Source organism: Hyla sarda, chromosome 2, assembly GCF_029499605.1.
Source record: "Hyla sarda isolate aHylSar1 chromosome 2, aHylSar1.hap1, whole genome shotgun sequence".
In the NCBI taxonomy this organism is placed as follows: Eukaryota; Metazoa; Chordata; class Amphibia; order Anura; family Hylidae; genus Hyla; species Hyla sarda.
Genome location: NC_079190.1, coordinates 219,361,339 through 219,382,005, shown reverse-complemented (window position 1 = coordinate 219,382,005; position 20,667 = coordinate 219,361,339). Strand labels below are relative to the sequence as shown.

General features: G+C 46.7%; 1 protein-coding gene across 2 annotated transcripts in view; it reads left to right on the top strand.

The window, feature by feature from the left end:
* The window catches only part of ZZEF1 (zinc finger ZZ-type and EF-hand domain containing 1), a 192,308-nt gene that overhangs the window by 90,536 nt on the left and 81,105 nt on the right, over positions 1-20,667 (top strand). For both annotated transcript variants that reach the window (XM_056556404.1, XM_056556405.1), the window contains exon 26: positions 8,861-9,101. In XM_056556404.1, coding sequence (XP_056412379.1) covers positions 8,861-9,101 — 241 coding nt within the window. The remainder of the gene's footprint in view (positions 1-8,860; positions 9,102-20,667) is intronic.

Below are 20,667 nucleotides of genomic sequence, written 5' to 3'. Positions count from 1 at the left end.
CGACTCCCGTATCATCATTGTCTATAAGAATGGAATGGGAGAAGAAGAAGAAGAAAAAACAAAAGAGAGAGAGAGAAAGAAAAAAAAGAAGAGAAGGGGCTATGTCAGGGGGAGAGGGTGGGAGGAAAGAAGGAGTGTGGGGTAAGGGTGGAGGATGGAGGGGGGGGGGGGATATGTTGGAAGGTGTAAGGACCAGAGAGAGATAACTGTGAACTAACCTCCGAGCCCGGAACAATCTGGAAACTCCGAAGCACCCGGGTCTGAGCTGTCTGTCAGTCATGGGATCAAGGCGTCAGAATGTCCAGAGAGTGAGGAACGGTCAGCAAATGCAGCGCGACGTAATGGCATAGAGAGTTGTCAGTTACTGAGGTGTAGTGTTTCATAATCCGTGGAAGTGGCGAAGGCCACCCAGGGGGACCAGACTAAATGATATTTTGTCAGTTGCTTACTGGATTCCGCTAACAGCTCCTCCATCCTGTGTAGTCTAGAAACCTCCTGTAACCATGATGAAATGGATGGTGAGACAGTCGTCTTCCATAACCTTGGTATCACTGCCCTAGCAGCCAATAATAGGAACAGGATCAAACGGGTCGTGTGTCTGGGGACCGATGAGGGTATGATTGATAGAAGTAGAATATCGGGTGTACGCTGTAAGCGTACTTCTGTTATGCGTTTGATCACATCCAGCACCCTTGACCAAAAGGGGGCCAGAGAGGGACACGTGAGCCACGTATGTAGCATTGTACCTCTATCTGAGAGACATCTCCAGCATAAGTCCGGGACATTAGGGTACATGGATGCCAGTAAAGTAGGAACTCTGTACCATCTTGTGAGCAATTTATAATTAGTTTCCTGTGCTTTACAGGATATAGAGGTTTTATGACAATTATAGAGAGCTTTCCTCCAGTCTATGTCAGAAATCGAGGATCCCATGTCCCTCTCCCAGCCCGCCCTGAAAGGCAAAGGCCCGGTGGAGTGTTTCGCCAAGAGCAATGGGTAGAGTATACTGATTGCGTTCTGGACAGGCGCGGATGATACACAGTCGTTCAAAGTCACTAAGCTGTCTGTGAAGGTGCAACTTTGTTTTTGTAGAGTTGTAGAAATGGGTCAGTTGTGCATATTGGAACAAGTGAGTCGTTGAGGGGGGGTGACCTCCAAGTAGGTCCGGTAACGGCTTCAGTCCCGTCTGCGTGAGGAGTGATGATAGGGTGGTATACGTCTGTTTATGGAGTGTAAGGAATTGGCTCTGGTGTAATGTCGGAGGGAACAGTGGATTATTGAACAGTGGTAAGAGTGGGCCATTCTGGTCAAGCAGTTCAAGTCGGGACATGAATCTAGACCTAGCTTTACAAATAGAGGATATTACCGGGGGTAGATTGTCCAGGGTCATACGGCTATTAGCTGTTCTCGGGCTCCATATTACTGCTCTTGGGTCACATCCCACTGACTGATGTTCAAGACGTACCCATTGCTTGTCTTGCGTATGGTGGAAGCAATCTAGGACGCGTGTCAGCACCGAGGCCAGGTAGTAGGAGGTGTATTCTGGTAGGGCAAGGCCCCCATCGCATTTCTTTCTGACCAAGATTCGCCTGGCCAGTCTGGGGTGTTTGTGTGTCCATATGAATTTTGATTGGAGTGATACTAATTCTTTAAAAAAGGTGCGAGGGAGAAGGACTGGCAGGCAGGAGAAGAGGTAGAGTAGGCGGGGTAAAATATTCATTTTGAAGATATTGATTCTCCCTAACCAGGAAAAGTCTCTCTTGTCCCATCTAGTGAGGTCATTTCCCAGCTGGAGTAGTAGTGGGGGAAAATTGAGACGGTAGGTGTTCGTCATATCCGCTGGGACCCTGACCCCTAGATATTTAAGAGAGGTAGGTTGCCACCTGAATGAGTATGCGGATTGGAGTTGCTGGACCAGTTGTTGGGGGAGAGTAATGTTCAGGGCTTCACATTTAGACATATTTAGTTTATAATTACTAAGGGCAGAGAAGTGTTTTATGGTGCGAAGCAGGGAAGGCAATGATGTGAGGGGTGAGGATAGGTAAAGTAAGAGGTCGTCTGCGAATGCAGCACATTTGCAATGGCACAAGGGGGTGGGCAGCCCCCTAATATCTGGGTTCGTCCTTATGGCTGTTAGCAGGTGTTCCATGCATAGTACATACAACAAAGGGGATAAGGGGCAGCCCTGTCTCGTGCCATTGCAGATGATGAATGCGGGGGATAGCTGGCCATTGAGCTTAATGTGAGCCTGTGGGTTTGCGTATAGTGCCATAATCCTCGATTTCATAAGGGGACCTATGCCTATTTGAGACAATGCCGCCGACATGAAATCCCAGTCCACCCTATCAAAGGCTTTCTCTGCGTCTAACGACAGCAGGAAAAGAGGTGTATTTTGCTTTCGGGCCTGGTGTATGATTGAGAACGTGCGGAGGGTGTTATCCCTCGCTTCTCGTCCTCGAACGAAGCCCACCTGATCTGGGTGGATAAGGGATCTCATGTGGGGTGCCAACCTATTCGATATCAATTTTGCGAACAACTTGGTGTCCGAGTTAAGGAGCGAGATAGGCCTATAGCTTGGGCAAAGCAGGGGGTCCTTGCCCTCTTTCGGTAGGACGGTGATAAAGGCTGTTAGGAATGATGTGGAGGGGGGGGGGATGAGGTAGAAATATCATTAAATGCTTCCAGCAGTGGAGGGGCAATCTCAGTTTGGAGGGTTTTATAAAATTTAAAGGTATACCCGTCAGGACCGGGACTTTTACCTGCGGGCATTGAGGCTATCGCCTCTGATAGTTCTAAGTGAGTGAAGGGCTCCTCCAGAGCTTGGATTGCATCAATGGGTAATTCGGGAAGGGCAGTGTCGGCTATATATTGAGCCAATGTGGGAAGGTCTGAGTCAGGTGGTTGGGCGGTGGCCGGTTTGGGGAGGTTGTATAGTGACACGTAGTATGACCTGAATGATTCTAGCATTTCAGATGTCAGGTGGGAAACTTCACCCGAGGGGGGTTTGATAGCCGGGACAAAGAGAGAGGACTTTCTATTGTTCAGAGCTTTGGCGAGGGGTTTCCCGGACTTATTTCCCCACTCATAAAAAAGCTTTCCGGTCAATTGTCTATAGTAACTGTGTGATGCGTTCATGTGGGCCAGGAGATCTGTGCGGACTTTAGTGAGTTCTCTAAAAACTAGATCCTGCTGCGTCCGTTTATGGAGTGCTTCAAGAGTCTGAAGTCTAGTTTGCAGGGCAAGGAATTTCGCTGACGCCTCCCTCTTCAGCCTAGCTCCGTGTTTCATCAGGATGCCCCTGAGAACACACTTCAAGGCTTCCCACCTACTTAGCGGGGATGAAGGGTCTGAAGCATGATCTGATATGAAATGCGTAGTGGAGGACTTCAATTCCTGGAGACATAGCTCATCCAGTAAAAGAGATTCGTTCAGGCGCCAATTGGAATGTGGCTTTGCGAAAGAGGGAAGCGAGAGCGAGCATAATACAGGGGCATGGTCAGATATTGTTATGGTGCCAAGGTGGGTATGGGTTATGGAGTCTAAGAGGTGGTGCGGGCAGAACAGGTAATCTAGCCTGCTATATGTTTGGCGAGCATGGGAGTAAAAGGAGTAGTCTCTATCTTGGGGGTGTAGAGACCTCCAGATGTCAGCGAGTTGCATGGCGTGAAGCTTCCTCCGTAATGCCCGGAGCTTGCTGTGGGAGATTACTGATGTGCCTGTTGAAGTGTCCATTTGTGGGAAAAGTGGCAAGTTGAGGTCCCCTCCCATCAGAATGGTACCGGTGGCAAAGGATGTCAGAGCATCCAACTTTTTAAGGAGAAAGGAAATCTGTTCTCTATTAGGTGCGTATATAGATGCAAACGTGAACTTCTTACCAAAGATGTCGCAGTTTACAAATACATGGCGAGCGTGGGGGTCTACGTCTGTGGAGGTTATTACTGCGGGAAGGGACTTGTGTATGGCAATCGAGGTACCCCTAGAGCGGGACTCAGGATTAACGCTATGTATCCAGGTGGGGTAATATCGGTTACGGAGAGTAGGAACATGTCCTTCTTTGAAATGTGTTTCCTGAAGAAAGAGTACATGTACTCTTTGTCTATGGAAGGAGTAAAGGGTGTGAGCCCGTTTCTCCGGGGTATTGAATCCCTTAACATTAAGGGACGCCAGTTTAAGGTCAGTCGTCATGTTTAGTCCAAGTCAATGATTGCCACTTACCCCAGGTGCTCCAGGGCTCCAGCTCGTCCGGTCCGGGGTGCGTTCGATGATCTGGGGGTGAGGTCCTGTGCAGGTTGGTAAAAATAGGAAGGAGAAGAAACCAAATGTTAGAGAGGGTAAAAGATAGAAAAGACATAAAAAAAGGTGTCCATAAGGGAATGGAGACACGGGTCCTAAAAGGGGGGGCCATAAGGGCCGGTGGTACGACTAGAACCAGTCTAGTCACCAGTCTAGAGAGGGCAACGTGGAAGGTCGCCAGGGGTATGCGCCGACGTGTTAATAGGAAATAGGTGGGTCAGTCAGGGCCCTGGCCGCTCCATCATATATCAGCGTTTAGTGTTGCGCATTCAATACTGTGTAGCAGTAAGAACGCGATTAAGGGGGGACGAGTAAGTGAAAAGAGATGATCCGTAGATCAAACTCTATCTTAGTTGAGATGCTATGGGAGGTAGTGATCTGTGAACATATCAATCAGGAAGGGAGAAAATTTGAAGCCTAATTGGGAGGGGTAAGGGGAGAGGGGGGGGGATCAGAACAACTTCAGATAGCAGACAGCAAGTCAGCATTAGTATGAATTTCTAGACGACACTTCTAAAAAAAAAAGGAAAAAAAATAAGAATGATAATAAAAATGAACAACAAAGTATCCGTATGTATTGATAAGGGGAGAGCTAACTGTAGGAAAAACAGCATATACAAACGGCTGGGAGATGTCTAACTCAGCCTAAAAAGAAATAAAAAAAAATAACTATAACACTACGCCTTGACCTAGGGGATAGCATATTCAACAAGCACCAACATGGCACGGCATGTAGAGACAGATCCAGAAGGTAGGGTCATGTGCGATCAGGTCTTGTATCTCGGTGACGCCGTCTGAGGTGTCAGGCGCTGCGCTCCCTGCGATGGCCGATCCGTGCGCAGTGGATGGTTCTTCATCAATGGAGGAGCCGAAGTAATGTCAAATAGTCTGTGCCAGTCAGGTAGCGGTACATGTGGAAGCTTGAATGTAGACAAAAAGTTCTTTAGGTCCATAGGATTGCGGAGTACAGCAGAGGTCGTGCCATGTTTGGCAATCAAAGAGAACGGGAAGCCCCATCTGTATACTATCTGCGCATTCTGCAATATCTGGAGGAGAGGTTTCAACGCAGCTCTGAGTTGTAGGGTGCGCAGTGATAAGTCGGGAAATAGGCTGATTGGGGCACCATTATAGGTCAGGTTCTTCAGTGGTCTGGCCTTCCTCATAATGTCCTCCTTCAAGGTGTAGTGGTGGACCCTACAGATGATATCTCTCGGTTTAGTCGGGTCAGGGTTTTTAGCTCTGAGAGCTCTGTGTGCCCTATCTAGCTCAAGAGGGGTGTCAGGCGGTCTTTGCAATATCTCATTAAAGACTTTCTGGAGGGTAGTCGTGATGTTCTGAGGAGCCACTGTCTCGGGTAAGCCTTTGACCCTGATATTATTGCGGCGATTTCTATTGTCCAGGTCGTCGATATGACTAATTTCAGCCGCCTGATGTAGTGATAGGTTTTTAGTGGCTTCTTGCAAAGATTTAAGTTGTGTGGAGGTAGTGGAGCGGAATTCCTCTAAGGAGCGCACTTTGTCCTTTAATTGGTCAATTTCCTTTTTGACAGGTTTGAGGTCCTGTCTCCAGGCTAGGCGCAGGTCAGTTGCCATCGCTTGGATGTCAGATTTAGTAGGTAGCAGCGCAAGCAAGGCCTGCAATTCAGGGTGGTTTTTCAAGGTATTTGTTGCCATTTCTGGCGATGGTAGTGTTTGGTCCGGTGCTGGGAGCTGGATGCAGGGACGGTCTTCAGGTGAACGAGTTCGTCTGGAATAGTGGCGTTTATCAGACAGGTTGTCATCAGAAGAGGAATGATCAGTTTTCGTAGCGGAGTTCACAGATGCTTTTATAGGCGTTTTAAAGAGTTTTTTCTTAGCTGGGGGACTCGCTCCCCAGTATTCCGGAGTGTCACTGTCGTCAGCTGATTCAGGAGTGTCCCCACCCGAGTGAGATATGTCTGAGTCCATGGTCTCTGCCCAATTAACTGCGTCAACAGCTGGAGGACCAGGAATGGGTTTCTGAAAGGGAGTAACTTTGTGGTTAACAGGTGTCACTTCACGTGCAGGTTTTGAAATTGAAGTGGTGCAACTATCTGGGGCAGATTTCTTGGGCTTAGCAGGCGAAGCCAGGGGAGGGTCAGCAGTCAGGGATGGCCATTGCAGCTCCATTAGATCGTCAGGGGCTGGAGGAGTGAGTGTGAGAGAGAGATGGTGGCTTCCTTCTGACCCCTTATTAGCAGCTGGTGGGGTTATGGTTTGAGCAGCAGATCTCACATATGGCCTGGAGTTGGAGGGAGGAAGGGGAGAGGGTACAGCAGTCTGAGTGAGGGCATCCCGCTCACCTGTCACAGTGGTGGTTTCAGTAGCGGAGGGGCCTCTACTCCCCGGAGTAGCAGCAGGAGCCAGGGAGGAGGCCTCTCTCCGAACCCCGGCCTGGGGAGGTGTGGAGCGACAGGTCCGGTCTTCTGATCTGGGCGGCAGTGGGGTTGATGCGACCCGGAGCGGGCTGTGCTCCCTGGTCGCAGCTGCCATTGTATTCTGAGGCACCTCCGAGTCAGCGGGTTGGCGTACAGTGGGATCTGAGCTTCCGGATGTGCGCGGCTGCAAATCGCGCGCAGCGAAGTTTCCCTGGGGCGGCGGAGGGGATGCAGGCCTCGGCCGGGATCCGGAGGACTGCGGTGGAGCGAAGTAGGTAGTGATGGACCTGGGTTGGTCGCTGGGAAAGTGCAGTTTCTTACGATGTTGTTTTCTCCTTACTCTGCCTCCCATAGCAGGATAAAGTGTCCCCAAAGAAGCGGTCCAGGCAGGAGCTCCTAAGACATGCGGCTCATCCCGAGCGTGCCAAGCCACGCCCCTCTTAAAAGTTTTTTATATGCAAATGTGGTATCAAAAAAAAGTACAGATCATGGCGCAAAAAATGAGCCCCCATACCGCCGCTTATACGGAAAAATAAAAAAGTTATAGGTCATCAAAATAAAGGGATTATAAACGTACTAATTTGGTTAAAAAGTTTGTGATTTTTTTTAAGCGCAACAATAATATAAAAGTATATAATAATGGGTATCATTTTAATTGTATTGACCCTCAGAATAAAGAACACACGTCATTTTTACCATAAATTGTACGGCGTGAAAACGAAACCTTCCAAAATTAGCAAAATTGCGTTTTTCGTTTTAATTTCCCCACAAAAATAGTGTTTTTTGGTTGCGCCATACATTTTATGATATAATGAGTGATGTCATTACAAAGGACAACTGGTCGCGCAAAAAACAAGCCCTCATACTAGTCTGTGGATGAAAATATAAAAGAGTTATGATTTTTAGAAGGCGAGGAGGAAAAAATGAAAACGTAAAAATTTAATTGTCTGAGTCCTTAAGGCCAAAATGGGCTGAGTCCTTAAGGGGTTAAACATTTTTCAACTTTTTTTTTACACTCTTTATGTCCCCATAGGGGACTATCTATAGCAATCGTTTGATTGCTAATACTGTGAAGTGCTATGCATAGGACACAGCACTGCTCAGTATTATCGGTGATCTTCTGCTCTGGTCTGCTCGATCGCAGACCAGAGCAGAAGACACCGGGAGACAGCTGGACCCAGGTGAGGGGACCTCCGGCTGTCATGCTGGATGATCGGATCCCCGCGGCAGCGCTGCGGGCGATCCGATCATCCAATCAAAATGCCGCAGATGCCGTGATCTGTATTGATCACGGCATCGGAGGGGTTAATGGCGGACATCCGCACGATCGCGGATGTCGGCCATTACCGGCGGGTCCCCGGCTGCTGCTACCAGCCGGAACCTGCCGTGTATGACGCGAGCACCCTTCCGATGCTCACGGTCATACACAGGACGTAAATGTACGTCCGGGTGCGGGAAGTCCCGCCAAACTAGGACGTACATTTACGTCCGTGGTCGTTAAGGGGTAAAAGGGGCAGTTTCCAGAAAGATGTGCTTGGAAGCCCATAGAGAAAGAAGGGGGTGCACCATGCATGGTTTACCTCAGTTCTCATGACTTTGATTCATTGCCTAAAGTGGATACAGCATATTGGACTAGCTATGTATCTGTTTGCCCTCATGACTGTGGTGAGTTATCATGTTATAAAGAAGACCCTGTAACAAGTGGAATCATTGTGTTCAGTCATGATTGTGAATGTACATTTCTTCCATTTATTTAGGGAAATATCCAGGATTAACTTGTATGCTAGCCTTTGCTATAAGGTGCCATGTTGATAAAAACAAAACAAAATAATACATTTCTATCAGATACCCCCTATGTGGCTGGTAGTAATGAATTCTATATACAGGCAGAACCACAGCTGTATGGTTTACACATAGCAGTGGTCAGCAAGGGGGAAGCTTCCATAGATTAAGAAAGTACATTTTAATATAAATAAAACTGGCAATGAATACATTTTAATAATATGGCCACTTACAGCGAACATAAACAAGTTATTTCTAGACAGCCGCTTCAAGTGCATGTGAAAAAAAATATTTGCTATGTGAGAAAAAATAGTTGTCAAATAGAGCAAAGTGTTGAGTTGGAACCTAATATTATGTAAATGCTCTTTTACATTATTATTTTATTTCCAGACTAAGAACTCTCATGCAGATGACTGTCGTAACTTTCTCCTTGACTTTGCCAACTCAGATCCTACCCAGGATTTCTGTGGCCCTAATTCTGAACTTTTCAAAGGACTGGTACAAGCCATTAGAAAGCAGCTGGCAAAGAATGAGATAGCGGCGGGTTCTGCGGTTGATCAAGCTGTGAACTGCACCTTTGCTGCACTGGTGTATCTTACACCACAGTTATATGGAAAACTGCAAAAATATGGTAAATACATTGATTGTATTAACCTACAGAGGGTGAACAGTGTTCGCAATAATTATTATACAAGACTTGTCCTCTGTATTGTGTATAGTAACCACTTGCAGCATTGACGTATCTGTGAATCTGCTATGCACATCTATGCATTTGTTTTTATAGGCTTTTTTTTTTGGCCTTCCCACCAAAGTAAGGTTACTGTATGCATGTGTCATAAATGTGTGCTTGTGATGTGAAACGGGTCCTCTATAAAATATCTTAATGGTGGGTGTACAGGCAATACTATAAATTTTTATCTTTTTGCTATCTGTAAAGGGAACATCCCAGACTGCCAAATATTTCCTGCTGCCAATGTAAATTATGGTCGTACCTGCAGGCATTTGATGCCTTTGATCATACAAGAAGAAACCACGACGAGCTAACAAACATCACACCGCATTAGTGCTGATACTTTTTACTCTACTACATGTCGACAGCAGGAAAGATATTGGGGCTTAGATATCCGCTTGTATTTCAATTTATAAAATAAAATGCAAAGTTCATCACTTTCTAGAACACCTGTTCACTTTTTTTTTTTTTTTTTTTTTTTTGTTATAGACTTTTTTATCTTCCTTTTTTAAACTAGGACTCTATACTGTATATGATAGCAACATCAGCTAATTTCCAGAAGGGAGCAGTATCCAAAAGTACAGTTTGTTTAATGCAATTTTTGATGCTTTTATTTCTCGGTCGCCTACATTTGGGGGGACACAGGGAACCGTGGGTATATGCTGCTTGCCACTAGCAGGCGCCACTAGGCAAAAAAGAAGTCTTCTCCTCCCAACAGGATATACCCGCCCACTGACTCTGAGCTAATCAGTTTTAGCTTTGTGTCAGTAGGAGGCCGATGCAGGTCTGGAGCTCTCCAGACCTGGTCTTTTTCTTTTTTTCAATTTAGCTCCAGCTCGATTATTTTTTTTCTCCTTTTTTATTTTCATAGGTTGGGATGACAGGAGCATGGCACTGCCTGGTCTCCCACTGCGAAGTCGGGGCACGGCACGTAAGGTATGTTCCGTTAACCCCCTCGCCAATGGTCAGTTTCAGGTGGTTGACCCTGGGTCCGGGTCCCCCTCTGGCCCCTGCTCGTCCTGCTTTTTGCGGCCTGGCATGACGCAGTGCGGCACCATACTGGCTGAAGACACCTTGGGTGAGTATATCAGCCTCAGTGGTAAGTATCACTCCCATCATCCTGCCTGTGCTCCTGCATCCTTCTCCTCAGAGGTTCTCTCAGTACCCCTGCTGCTGGCTCTGCTGCATCTGCAGCCATTCTCCACAGCTTCTGGACACAGGAACCTGTGTGAGCTTGCTCCTTTTTACCTGGCTGGCTGTCTAGGCTTGTCATGTCCAACCCCAGACCTGATGCCCCTCTCTGGCCGGTGGCCCCTTGGTTGCCTACTACTCCTGTTCGGGTTGCAGAACAAAGATGCCTGGCGGTTCTACTGAACCTACTTGTTCTGCCTGCACTATTGTGCGACCCAGCCCTCCCCTGACCGACCCTCATGATGGTCCGCTGGAGTGTGTGGCCTCAGAGCCCACTCCAGGGTGGGCCTCCACCCTTTCTCAGTCCATCTCCGATTTTGCCCGGGTATCGCAGGTGGTGGCTACCGCCCTGTAGCGTTCCTCCTTGCAGCCATCTGTCCAGGACACTTCGGCGGTTTCCCAGCTCCGCTCCTCCAGGTGCTCTCCTCACAAGTGCCCAAGAAAGGAGTGCTTGGCCTTCTCTCAAAGGCGCGGCTCTTCCTCCAGCTTTCCTGCTGGCCGCAGCCGGCCTCTCTCCAGCAGCTGTTCCCCCAGGAGCCGCTCAGGGTCTACTCCACAGGGTTCCAGGTCCACCTCGTCCCGCTCCAGGGATCATACGGTCCTCGATGACACAGAGTTGGACCCGCCTTCGGACAGTGTGGACAGTCTGGTATTAGCTGTCAGAGACACCTTTCACTTGCAGGACCCTGAATCTTCTGAGGCAGTTCCAGAAGTCTATTTCCGTAGGATGACCTCACCCCCCCCAGGTCTTCAATTCTCATGTTGAGTTTGAACTCCTGAATGCGGTGTAGAAGCACCCTGAGAAACAATTCCAGGGCTCCAAGAAGCTTCGAGCCCTCTTTCCATTCGCTCAGGACTTGCGGGGAGATTTATCAAATCCTGTCCAGAGGAAAAGCTGCTGAGTTGCCCATAGCAACCAATCAGATCACTGCTTTCAGTTTTCAGAGGCCTTTTCAAAAATTAAAGCAGCAATCTGATTGGTTGCTATGGGCAACTCAGCAGCTTTTTCTCTGCACAGTTTATGATAAATCTCCCCCTTGGTCTCTAAATGGACCTCTCCACCTACGGTGGATCCTCCGGTGTCTCGATTGTCTAAGTCCACCACTCTGCCACTGGCGGACGTGGCTTCATTTAAGGATCCTTCTGACAACCTAGCCAAGTATGAGGCGGCTGGCTCTATGCTTTTACTAGCATTTGCATCTACCTGGGTGGCAAAGGCTTACTCAGCTTGGGCTTCCCAGCTTCGCAAGGATTTACTTTCCGGGTGCTCATCCCAAGTACCTAGCTGACCTGGCCCATCAAATCTCTGGAAGTTTGTCCGCCTTCCAATACCGGCTTTCCCAAGGCGTGATTGTGCCAGTTCCTCCTCAGGAGCGTTTTTCGAGGTTCTACTCCAATCTTTTTGTGCTCCCAAAAAGGAAGGCACGGTTCATCCTATACTGGATCTCAAACGACTCCATCACCACCTGCGTCTGCGACATTATCACATTGAATCTCTGAGATCAGTAGTCGCTTCCATGAACCCGCCGGGACATTCAGGATGCTTACCTGCATGTCCCCATCTGCCCGTCTCATCACCTCTTTCTATGTTTTGCGGTTCCTGTCGGTCACTTTCAGTTTGTGGCTCTGACCTTCGGGCTGGCCACGGCTCATGGGGTCTTCACCAAGATCCTTGTGGCAGCGATCGCCATCCTCTGTTCTCGGGGAGTTTCTGTGCTTCCTTATCTGGATGACCTGATGGTCAAGGCTCTCTCCCTGTTGGAGAATCTTGAAAGTCTCCACATCACTCTCCAAACTCTGGATCGCTTCGGCTGTATTGTCAATGGGCCAAATCCAATCTCTCTCTCCTTCCCAGTCCTTGGTTTTCTCGGGACTCCACTTGGACACCGCGGCAGCCAGGATTTGGCTTCCAACAGGAGACGCGCGTTGAGAGAGGGAGTTCGACTCCAGCCTCGATCAGAACCTGCATGATGGTCCTGGGCAGGATGGTAGCATCCATAGAGGCAGTTCCCTTGGCCCAGTTCAGGTATTGTCCCCTGCAACTGGCCATCCTGTTTCAATGGGACAAGTCTCCCCTTTCTCTTAATCGTCCCATCCGGCTATCCCCTCGAGTTTGCCACTCCATAGTCTGGTGGCTCCAGGAGGGTCATTCCTTCCTCTCCCCCCCCCCCCCCCCCCCAGTGGCGGATGCCAATCTCCTGGACTCAGGTGGAGTGTACCAGGACAGGACGGTCCAGGGCCAATGGTCCTCCCGGGAGTCCCGTCTCTCAATCAACGTTCTGGAACTGAGTGCAATTTTCCTATGCCTTCGGCATTGGGAGTCTCTCCTTAGGTCTCTCTATCCAGAGGTTTTTGCAATGATATGGGGGACTCCGGACGTGGACCTGTTTTGCGTCCCGCTGCAACAGTCAGGTTCCCAACTTTGTAGCCAGATCCCCGGGACCCACTGCCACTTGCCGTGGACAAGCTTGTGATCCCTTGGTCCGACTTCTCCCTTCCGTATCTCTTCCCACCACTTCCTCTTCTTCCCAGGGTGATCCGGAAGCTCAAGGCGGAAGGCGTCTCGCGATTGTCATAGCCCCGGATTGGCAGCAGCGCACGTTTTACGCGGATGTCATCCACCTCCAAGCGGACGCTCCCATGTGTCTTCCCGATCGGCCCGATCTTCTCTCTGAGCCCCCTTTGCCACCCGAATTCACTTCCGTTGTGTTTAACGGCGTGGTGGTTGAAACCACAGTGTTGAAGGCCAAAGGGTTTTCTGCCCAAGTCATGCGCACCATGCTTCATGCCCGGGAGACCTCTTCAGCCAGAATTTATTATAATACCTGGTGGGCTTACTCTCGCTGGTGTGAGACCAGGTATCTGTCTCCCACAGTTTTTTCTCTCTCTAACCACCTGTCTTTCCTGCAGGCCTGTTTGGAAACGCGTCTGGAACTTAGTTCCTTGAAGAGTGTCTGCGCTCTCTATTCTTTTCCAATGGCCCTTGGAGTCTGACTCTCATGTCCGCACCTTTTTACAAGGGGTGGCCCACGAGGCTCCTCCTTACAGGTCCCCCACTCCTCTTTGGGACTTAAATTTGGTGCTGTCCACCTTGTGGGACTCTCCTTTTGAACCTCTCCGCGAAGTCTCTCTTCGTTTCCTTTCTTGTAAGGTAGCCTTCCTCGTGCCCATTACTTCTATTCGGAGGGTCTCGGAGTTGGCGGCCCTTTCCTGTTGTTCTCCCTTTCTCATCCTTCACCGGGATAAAGTTGTGCTTCGTCCTGTCCCCTCCTTTCATCTGAATGAGGACATCTTTCTCCCCTCCTTTTGTCCCAACTCTTCCCATCCTCAGGAACGCTCTCTCCATAAATTGGACCTGGTTCGGGCCTCAAGGCCTATTTGTCGGTCACTTCTTCTTTTTGGCCCTGTGACTCGCGGTTTGTGATTCCCTATGGTCAGCGTAGTGGGCTTCCTGCTTCTAAGGGGACCATCTCCAGGTGGATCTGGTCGGCCAATTCGGAGGCGTATCGCTGTAAAAGGAAGGTCCTGCCCTTTCGAGTTACAGCTCCCTCTACCCGCTCCGTAGAAGCCTCTTGGGTGGTCCAGAACTGGGCTTCTGCTATACAGGTGTATACAGGCGGCCACTTGGTCGTCCGTGCACACTTTTGCTAAGTTCTATCAGGTGCACACGTTTGCATCTGCCGATGCTAGTCTTGTTGCAAAGTTCTACAGGCCTGACTTCTTCTTGCTGGGATTTTGTTCTTCCCACCCCAGGGACTGCTTTAGGACATCCCACGGTTCCTGTGTCCCCCCCCCCCGATGTAGTCAACCAAGAAAAGTAGTTTTTTTTTTTTTTTTTTAATGCTTACTGTAAAATCTATTTCTCTGAGCCTCATTGGGGGACACAGGACTCACCCATCAGCTGTTGTTGGCTTCCAAGTTTTGGTTGGTTGTCTCTCGGTGAGGGGCTCAGTTATATATTTTTTTTCTGGGTTGTTCCTCTGTTTTGTCTCTCTCCTGCTTTGGGACTAAACTGATTATCTCAGAGTCATTGGGCAGGTATATCCTGCTGGGAGGAGCAGACTTCTTTTTTGCCTAATGTCGCCTCCTAGTGGCAAACAGCATAAACCCACAGTCCTTGTGTCCCCCAATGAGGCTCAGAGAAATAGATTTTGCAGTAAGTATAAAAAAATATATTATTTAACCCCTTAAGGACTGAGCCCTTTTTCACAATTCTGACCACCGTCGCTTTACGCATTAATAACTTTAAACCGCTTTTACCGAATTTTCTGATTCTGAGAGCGTTTTTTCGTGACATATTCTACTTTATTTTGGTGGTAAATTTTTGTCGTTACTTGCATCCTTTTTTTGGGTGAAAATCCCCAAATTTCATGAAAATTTTGAAAATGTTGCATTTTTCTAACTTTGAAGCTCTCTGCTTGTAAGGAAAATGGATATTCCAAATAAATTTTATTTGTATACACAAATACAATATGTCCACTTCATGTTGTCATCATAAAATGGACATATTTTTACTTTTTGAAAAAATTAGAGGGCTTCAAAGTAGAGCAGCAATTTTCAAAAATGTCATGAAAATAGCTAAATCTGAAGGGACAGATGTTACAGAACTACAACTCCCAGCATGCCTGGGCAGTCTAGGCATGCTGAGAGTTGTAGTTTGGCAACATCTGGAGGGCTACTGTTTGGGCACCACTGTAACAGTGGTCTCCAAACTGTGACCCTCCAGATGTTGCAAAGTACAACTCCCAGCATGCCCAGACAGCCAGGCTGTCTGGGCATGCTGGGAGTTGCAGTTTGGCACCCGCTAGGAAGGGCAGCAGTAAATATTGCTTACTGCCCCCTTCCTCCCCCCCCCCCCCCTTCCTTCGTTTCTCTACCTGCGCCTGTCTCCAGCAACTATCTGCGGTCCCCAGGCATCATCTTCTCACGTACCGGCCTCCATCTTCTCTCCCCCGTTCTGCCCGACATCCAGGGGTGGGCAGAATGGGGGTTGCCATGGCAGCCCAGTATCCTGTGCTGTCATTGGTCAGAATCTGTTCTGACCAATGGCAGGGGATAGGAGGAGATCGCAGCACTGCAACCTCGCTCCTATTCCTCAGGATGATCGGGGCTGTCACTGACAGCTCCGATCATCCCTATTTTCCAGGTGATCGGGTCACCAGAGACCTAATCAGCCCGGAATAGGAGAAAATCGCATGTCTGAATTGACATTCGATTTTCTGCGATCGCCGACATAGGGGGGGGGGGGGGAGGGGGGGTCTCAGGACCCCCCTTGGCAATGTGCCGGGATGCCTGCTGAATGATTTCAGCAGGCATCCCGGTCCGGTCCCCAACCGGCTAGCGGCAGGGGCCGGAATTCCCACGGGCGTATGCATACGCCCCACGTCCTTAAGGACTCGGGATGCAGGGCGTATGCATACGCCCGGCGTCCTGAAGAGGTTAAAGGGTGTTGTCTAAACACCCTTAGTTGGCTGGGTACTCTTTCCCAGAGCTGAGATGCCTGAATATACTGTTAAAAAACAAAAAACAGCTACTTACCTCTTTGGGCTTAATGTGGTACAGTTAAATGGGTATGTACAGTAACTGAACTTATCAGACACTTACCCCTTATCTACAGTTTGCAGAATAGGTGTCCGATTGTGGGGGTCTGACCGCTGGGGCCCTGCACAATCTCCTGTATGGGGGCCGTCCTTAGGCACTCCTTCCCCCACCTTCCTGGATATGGGCATGTGATGACCCACTCAGCAAGTCACCCGAGTGATGTCCCGCCTCAGCTAGTGACTGACTGAGCAGGCTGTCACTTGCCTGCATCCAGCAAGATGGGGGCTGGTCCCGTATAGGAGATAAGTGTCTGATAAGTTAAGTTCCCTGCAGAACACCTTTAAGGCACAACTATGAGTGTCCTCTTTATGTATCCATGCAATTAAAAAGTCTTCTAGGCTGATATATTTTTGTTATATAAATTGAGTATTCAGATTCAGACCAGTTTTGCCCACCTGTGAAAAAGCATACAGCTCCAGTATCCAGGCCCCCTCTGTTCTACTGACCCTAACATATTGTTTAATGGCAGTCTGTTTCCAAACCAGCACTAGATTGTAGTTTTAATATTCTTAAGCGAATGTCAAAGCAGTAGTTAGTAGTTAGCACAGCTGTGTTTTTTTTTTTTGTCTAGGTCCATTTTACATTAGTGCACGTTAATCACCATTACTTTTTCAGAATAAATTGTTGAATGTTACAGGGAAACTGTGTTTATTGGCAGATCTCTGCCCATACATAAGTCAAAGTCGGTAGGGCAGTAAGAGCCGCTCGGAGCTTAATTTCTTTCCGTTTTTATAAGCATAAGTCCTCTGAAATGCTGCAGTGTTTCAGAGTGAATCATACATTATTGTACAGAGGAAGCCTGTCCCTGTTTCATGCCCCATAGATTTGCATTGCAAGGCCATCCAGGTCACTTGACACAGAGCCAGGAGAAAAGGTGCATACTTTTGCCAGCTTGTTCTCGTGGTCTGAACACTCAAACCCTGACTCATAAAGTTTTTCTACATGCCAGGTACGATTTACAGGTGAAAATCTAAAAATTAGAGAATCGTGCAAAAGTTCATTTATTTCAGTAATTCAACTCGTCTGCGGAAGGAAGCATGAAGTGCCCCAAAGATCTCCTGGTAGACGGATGCGTTGTCCCTGGACTTAATTAAGCACAGTGGACCAACACAGCAGATGACATGGCTCCCCAAATCATAGTAATTGGGGGGGGGGGGGGGGAGCTTTGAGGTTTTCATGAGCTGTAAGCCATAATCTTTACAATTATGACAAATCACAGCTTGAACTATGTTGCTTTACATGTAATGAGTCTCTCTCATATTAGTTTAACCTTTTAAGTTGCATTACTGAAAGAAATGACCTTTTGCACGATATTCAAATTTTTCTAGTTTCACCTGGTAGTAGAAGCGATGCCTGGTTAACTGGTGATACATTTTGGTCAATAACCGTTTTACTTTGTTAACGCAAAATTTGGCAAAAATTTAACTTTTAAGAAAGACAGTTATTCCACATAAATTAGCTAACAGTTCACATTTACAATATGTCTACTTTATGTTGGCATCATTTGGTAAATGTCCTTTTACTTTTTAGGATGTCAGAGGGCTTAGAAACTTTGCAGCCAATGTAAAAATTTTCAGAAATGTATAAAATCGAATTTTTAAGGGACCAGTTCATTTCTGAAGGGCATTTGAGAGGCCTGGGTGTTAGAAACCGCCACATATTACCCCATTCAAAAAACAGCACCCCTAAAAGAATTTACAACAGGATTAAGAAGCTGGTTTACAGGAAGTAAGACAACATGGAGGTGAAATTTAAAAAAATTTAACTTTCTTGCAAATTTTCAATTTAAATCGCTAACTGGTTAGGACAGGCTGGTACTGCCTGTGACACTGGTAATGATTCTTACCTATCCCTGATCCATCACTCCGTGCACAAGTTTTCCTCCTTATTCGGGCAGAAATCTTGGTACGCTCTAGGAGCAGATGATGTGACCTCAGCATGCTCCTGAAGCGCTGCCGATGCACCAAGCCTGCTGCCCGGATTAGGACGAGGTAAGTATCATTATCATCAGTGTCACGCACACTATAAGCCTGTACTAAAAGGTTACAGTGAGACTGATACATTTACAAATAGAGAAAAATGAATGAGAACGGATCCAGCTCAGTGCAGGTAAAATCAAGTTTAATCCATAGGACAAGGAAGGAACAAGTAACGGATTTCAAGCGCTATACGCGCTCTTAGTCATACAACTAGTCATATGACTAAGAGCGCGTATAGCGCTTGAAACGCGTTACTTGTTCCTTCCTTGTCCTATGCATTAAACTTTATTTTACCTGCACTGAGCTGGATCCGTTCTCCTTCATTTTCCTATCATTGGCTGGTGCCGTCCAGCACCTGGATCCGTGCTCTGCTGTCTGGGGCGGGGTGAGCTGGTCCTCACCTTGTTTGCTTTCCATTTACAAATAGAGATTTACTGCAAACTCCATAAACATGAGACTGGTTGACTGGAGGTACCACTATTGGCATCTGTAAGAGTGTTTTCTAGACATGCCCTTTGACCTGTGCTAAGGTCATTGTGCAGGTAGGGGTTTGAAGTGAAGTCCATTGCCAATTGTGAGAAGGCTAAATCCATCTTATCTATTGGGATGACCTTTCACTGTAATCCTTCTTTGATGATGATGAAGATGAGGGTACTGCTAAATCTTTTCTGTACGGAAGTGTCAACTTATTAGTGGGTACAGTGGTGAGAATGAAAACTGCAAGATTTCAGATTATATTATATACATAGTAAAATGGAACATGTAGGTATAAAACTTTACTAAATGCGCAGCTCTATTGGGACCAGAAACTTTAGCTCCCATTCTTAAAAATCACGGGGGCCAGAGGTGTAATTCATCACACAGTAATTCACTATGCCATTGTTTCCCAAGCGCTGTCCTCAAGTTCCCCAAATAGGATTTCCTTAGTCTTTCACAGGTGATATAATTGTGGTCAGTGCATCAGGCATCATCACAAGTGTTCTCTGTATGGGGTATCCTAAAATCATGAACTGTTGGCGATACTTGGGGACTGCGCTTGAGAAAAACTGCACTATGATGCAGAGAGGGCATAGCTTTTTATGTTGGGACAGCCCTTTTGTAACATAACATTTTTGTTTAAATACTAAGTAATTTTCTAAAACCTTATAACTTGTAGGTTCTAAGTTGGAGCCTCAGTGGGATGAGTTTGTGTGTCATCCCACATTTTGGCAGTGTTGCAGGGCACATAATCCTCCTCAAAAAAGTCTCTAGGGAATACCATTGCCATGAAGGGGTGAACCTGGTCTGCAAAAGATTGTTTAAGTAGGTGGTACATGTCAAAGTAGCATTGACATTATGCTAGAACATTGCCATGACCCAATGCTAGAACATTGCCATGACCCAATGCTAGAACATTGCCATGACCCAATGCCAGAACATTGCCCATATCATCACACATAGTCTCCCTGCTTCTTACATTCCCATAGTGCATCCTGGTGCTATCTCTTACCCAGGGAAGTGACACAAACATCTGGCTGGAAACATAATTAATGGAAATAATTTGGAGATTGGGTGGCTACACACTAAAATAGATAAAGCTTGTTTAAACCAAGGTACTGAGTTGCACTATACCCAAAGTGCCAATAAATAATAAATACATTAATCAAACCTCAAGGTATAAACAAACACAATAGTTAAATATGAGTGCAAAATTTAATAAGATGTAGCTGGTTTATCTGAAAATTGCTTATTTATTAATAAAAATATATAAAGGTATCTAGGTATATGAAGTACTGGTGTCAGAGCGGGGCCCTTGCTACAGATCCAGTCAAAATTCCATAAATACAATATAGTTACTGATTAGTAAGAACATGCAGTAGATTAGGAATGCAATGATAATACAAACAATGGAAATGAATAGGATAATATAAGATATAAAATTAAATATAATAAAATAATGAAGTAAGCCCCCTTGTTGAAAAATGTTCCAATACTGCATTAGAATGGGTATAGCAGTATTTCTTATATTAGAGTCAATGGTATAAAAGAGGCCTTAATTGCTGAATGAGTTCTGATTGTAAATATCTCCACAGTTCTAAGTTATAATGGTGCACTTCAATGTTAACAGTTCAAAAATCACATCCTGTCCAATTCCTAGAACATGCACCTTAAATGTGAATATTCTGCACAGGTTGGCACGGGCTGCACCCGGCCTCTGGGTAAATGTTACCTGTGGTTCAGATGAAGCTCACAATGGGGAGTAGGTATCTGTGGAACAGACTGACTCCATATGCTGCGGGGAGATGCCGACTAGCTCCGCTGCCCACAGCATATGAAGTCAGTCTGTTCCAGCATCTTATATACCACTGCTACATTGATTCGAAGAAATACTGCTAATACCCATTCTAATGCAGCATTGGAACATTTTTCAGCAGGGGGGCATACGTCATTATTTTATTATATTATTTTATTCTATTTTGTCTTATATTATCCTATTCATTTCCATTGTTTGTATTATCATTGCATTCCTACTATACGGCATTTTCTTACTAATCAGTAACTATATTGTATTTATGGAATTTTGGCTGGATCTGTAGCAAGGGCCCCGCTCAGACACCAGTCCTTTATATATCTATATACCTTTTATATATTTTTATTAATAAATAAGCAATTTTCAGATAAACCAGCTTCATCTTATTTAATTTTGCACAGATTTT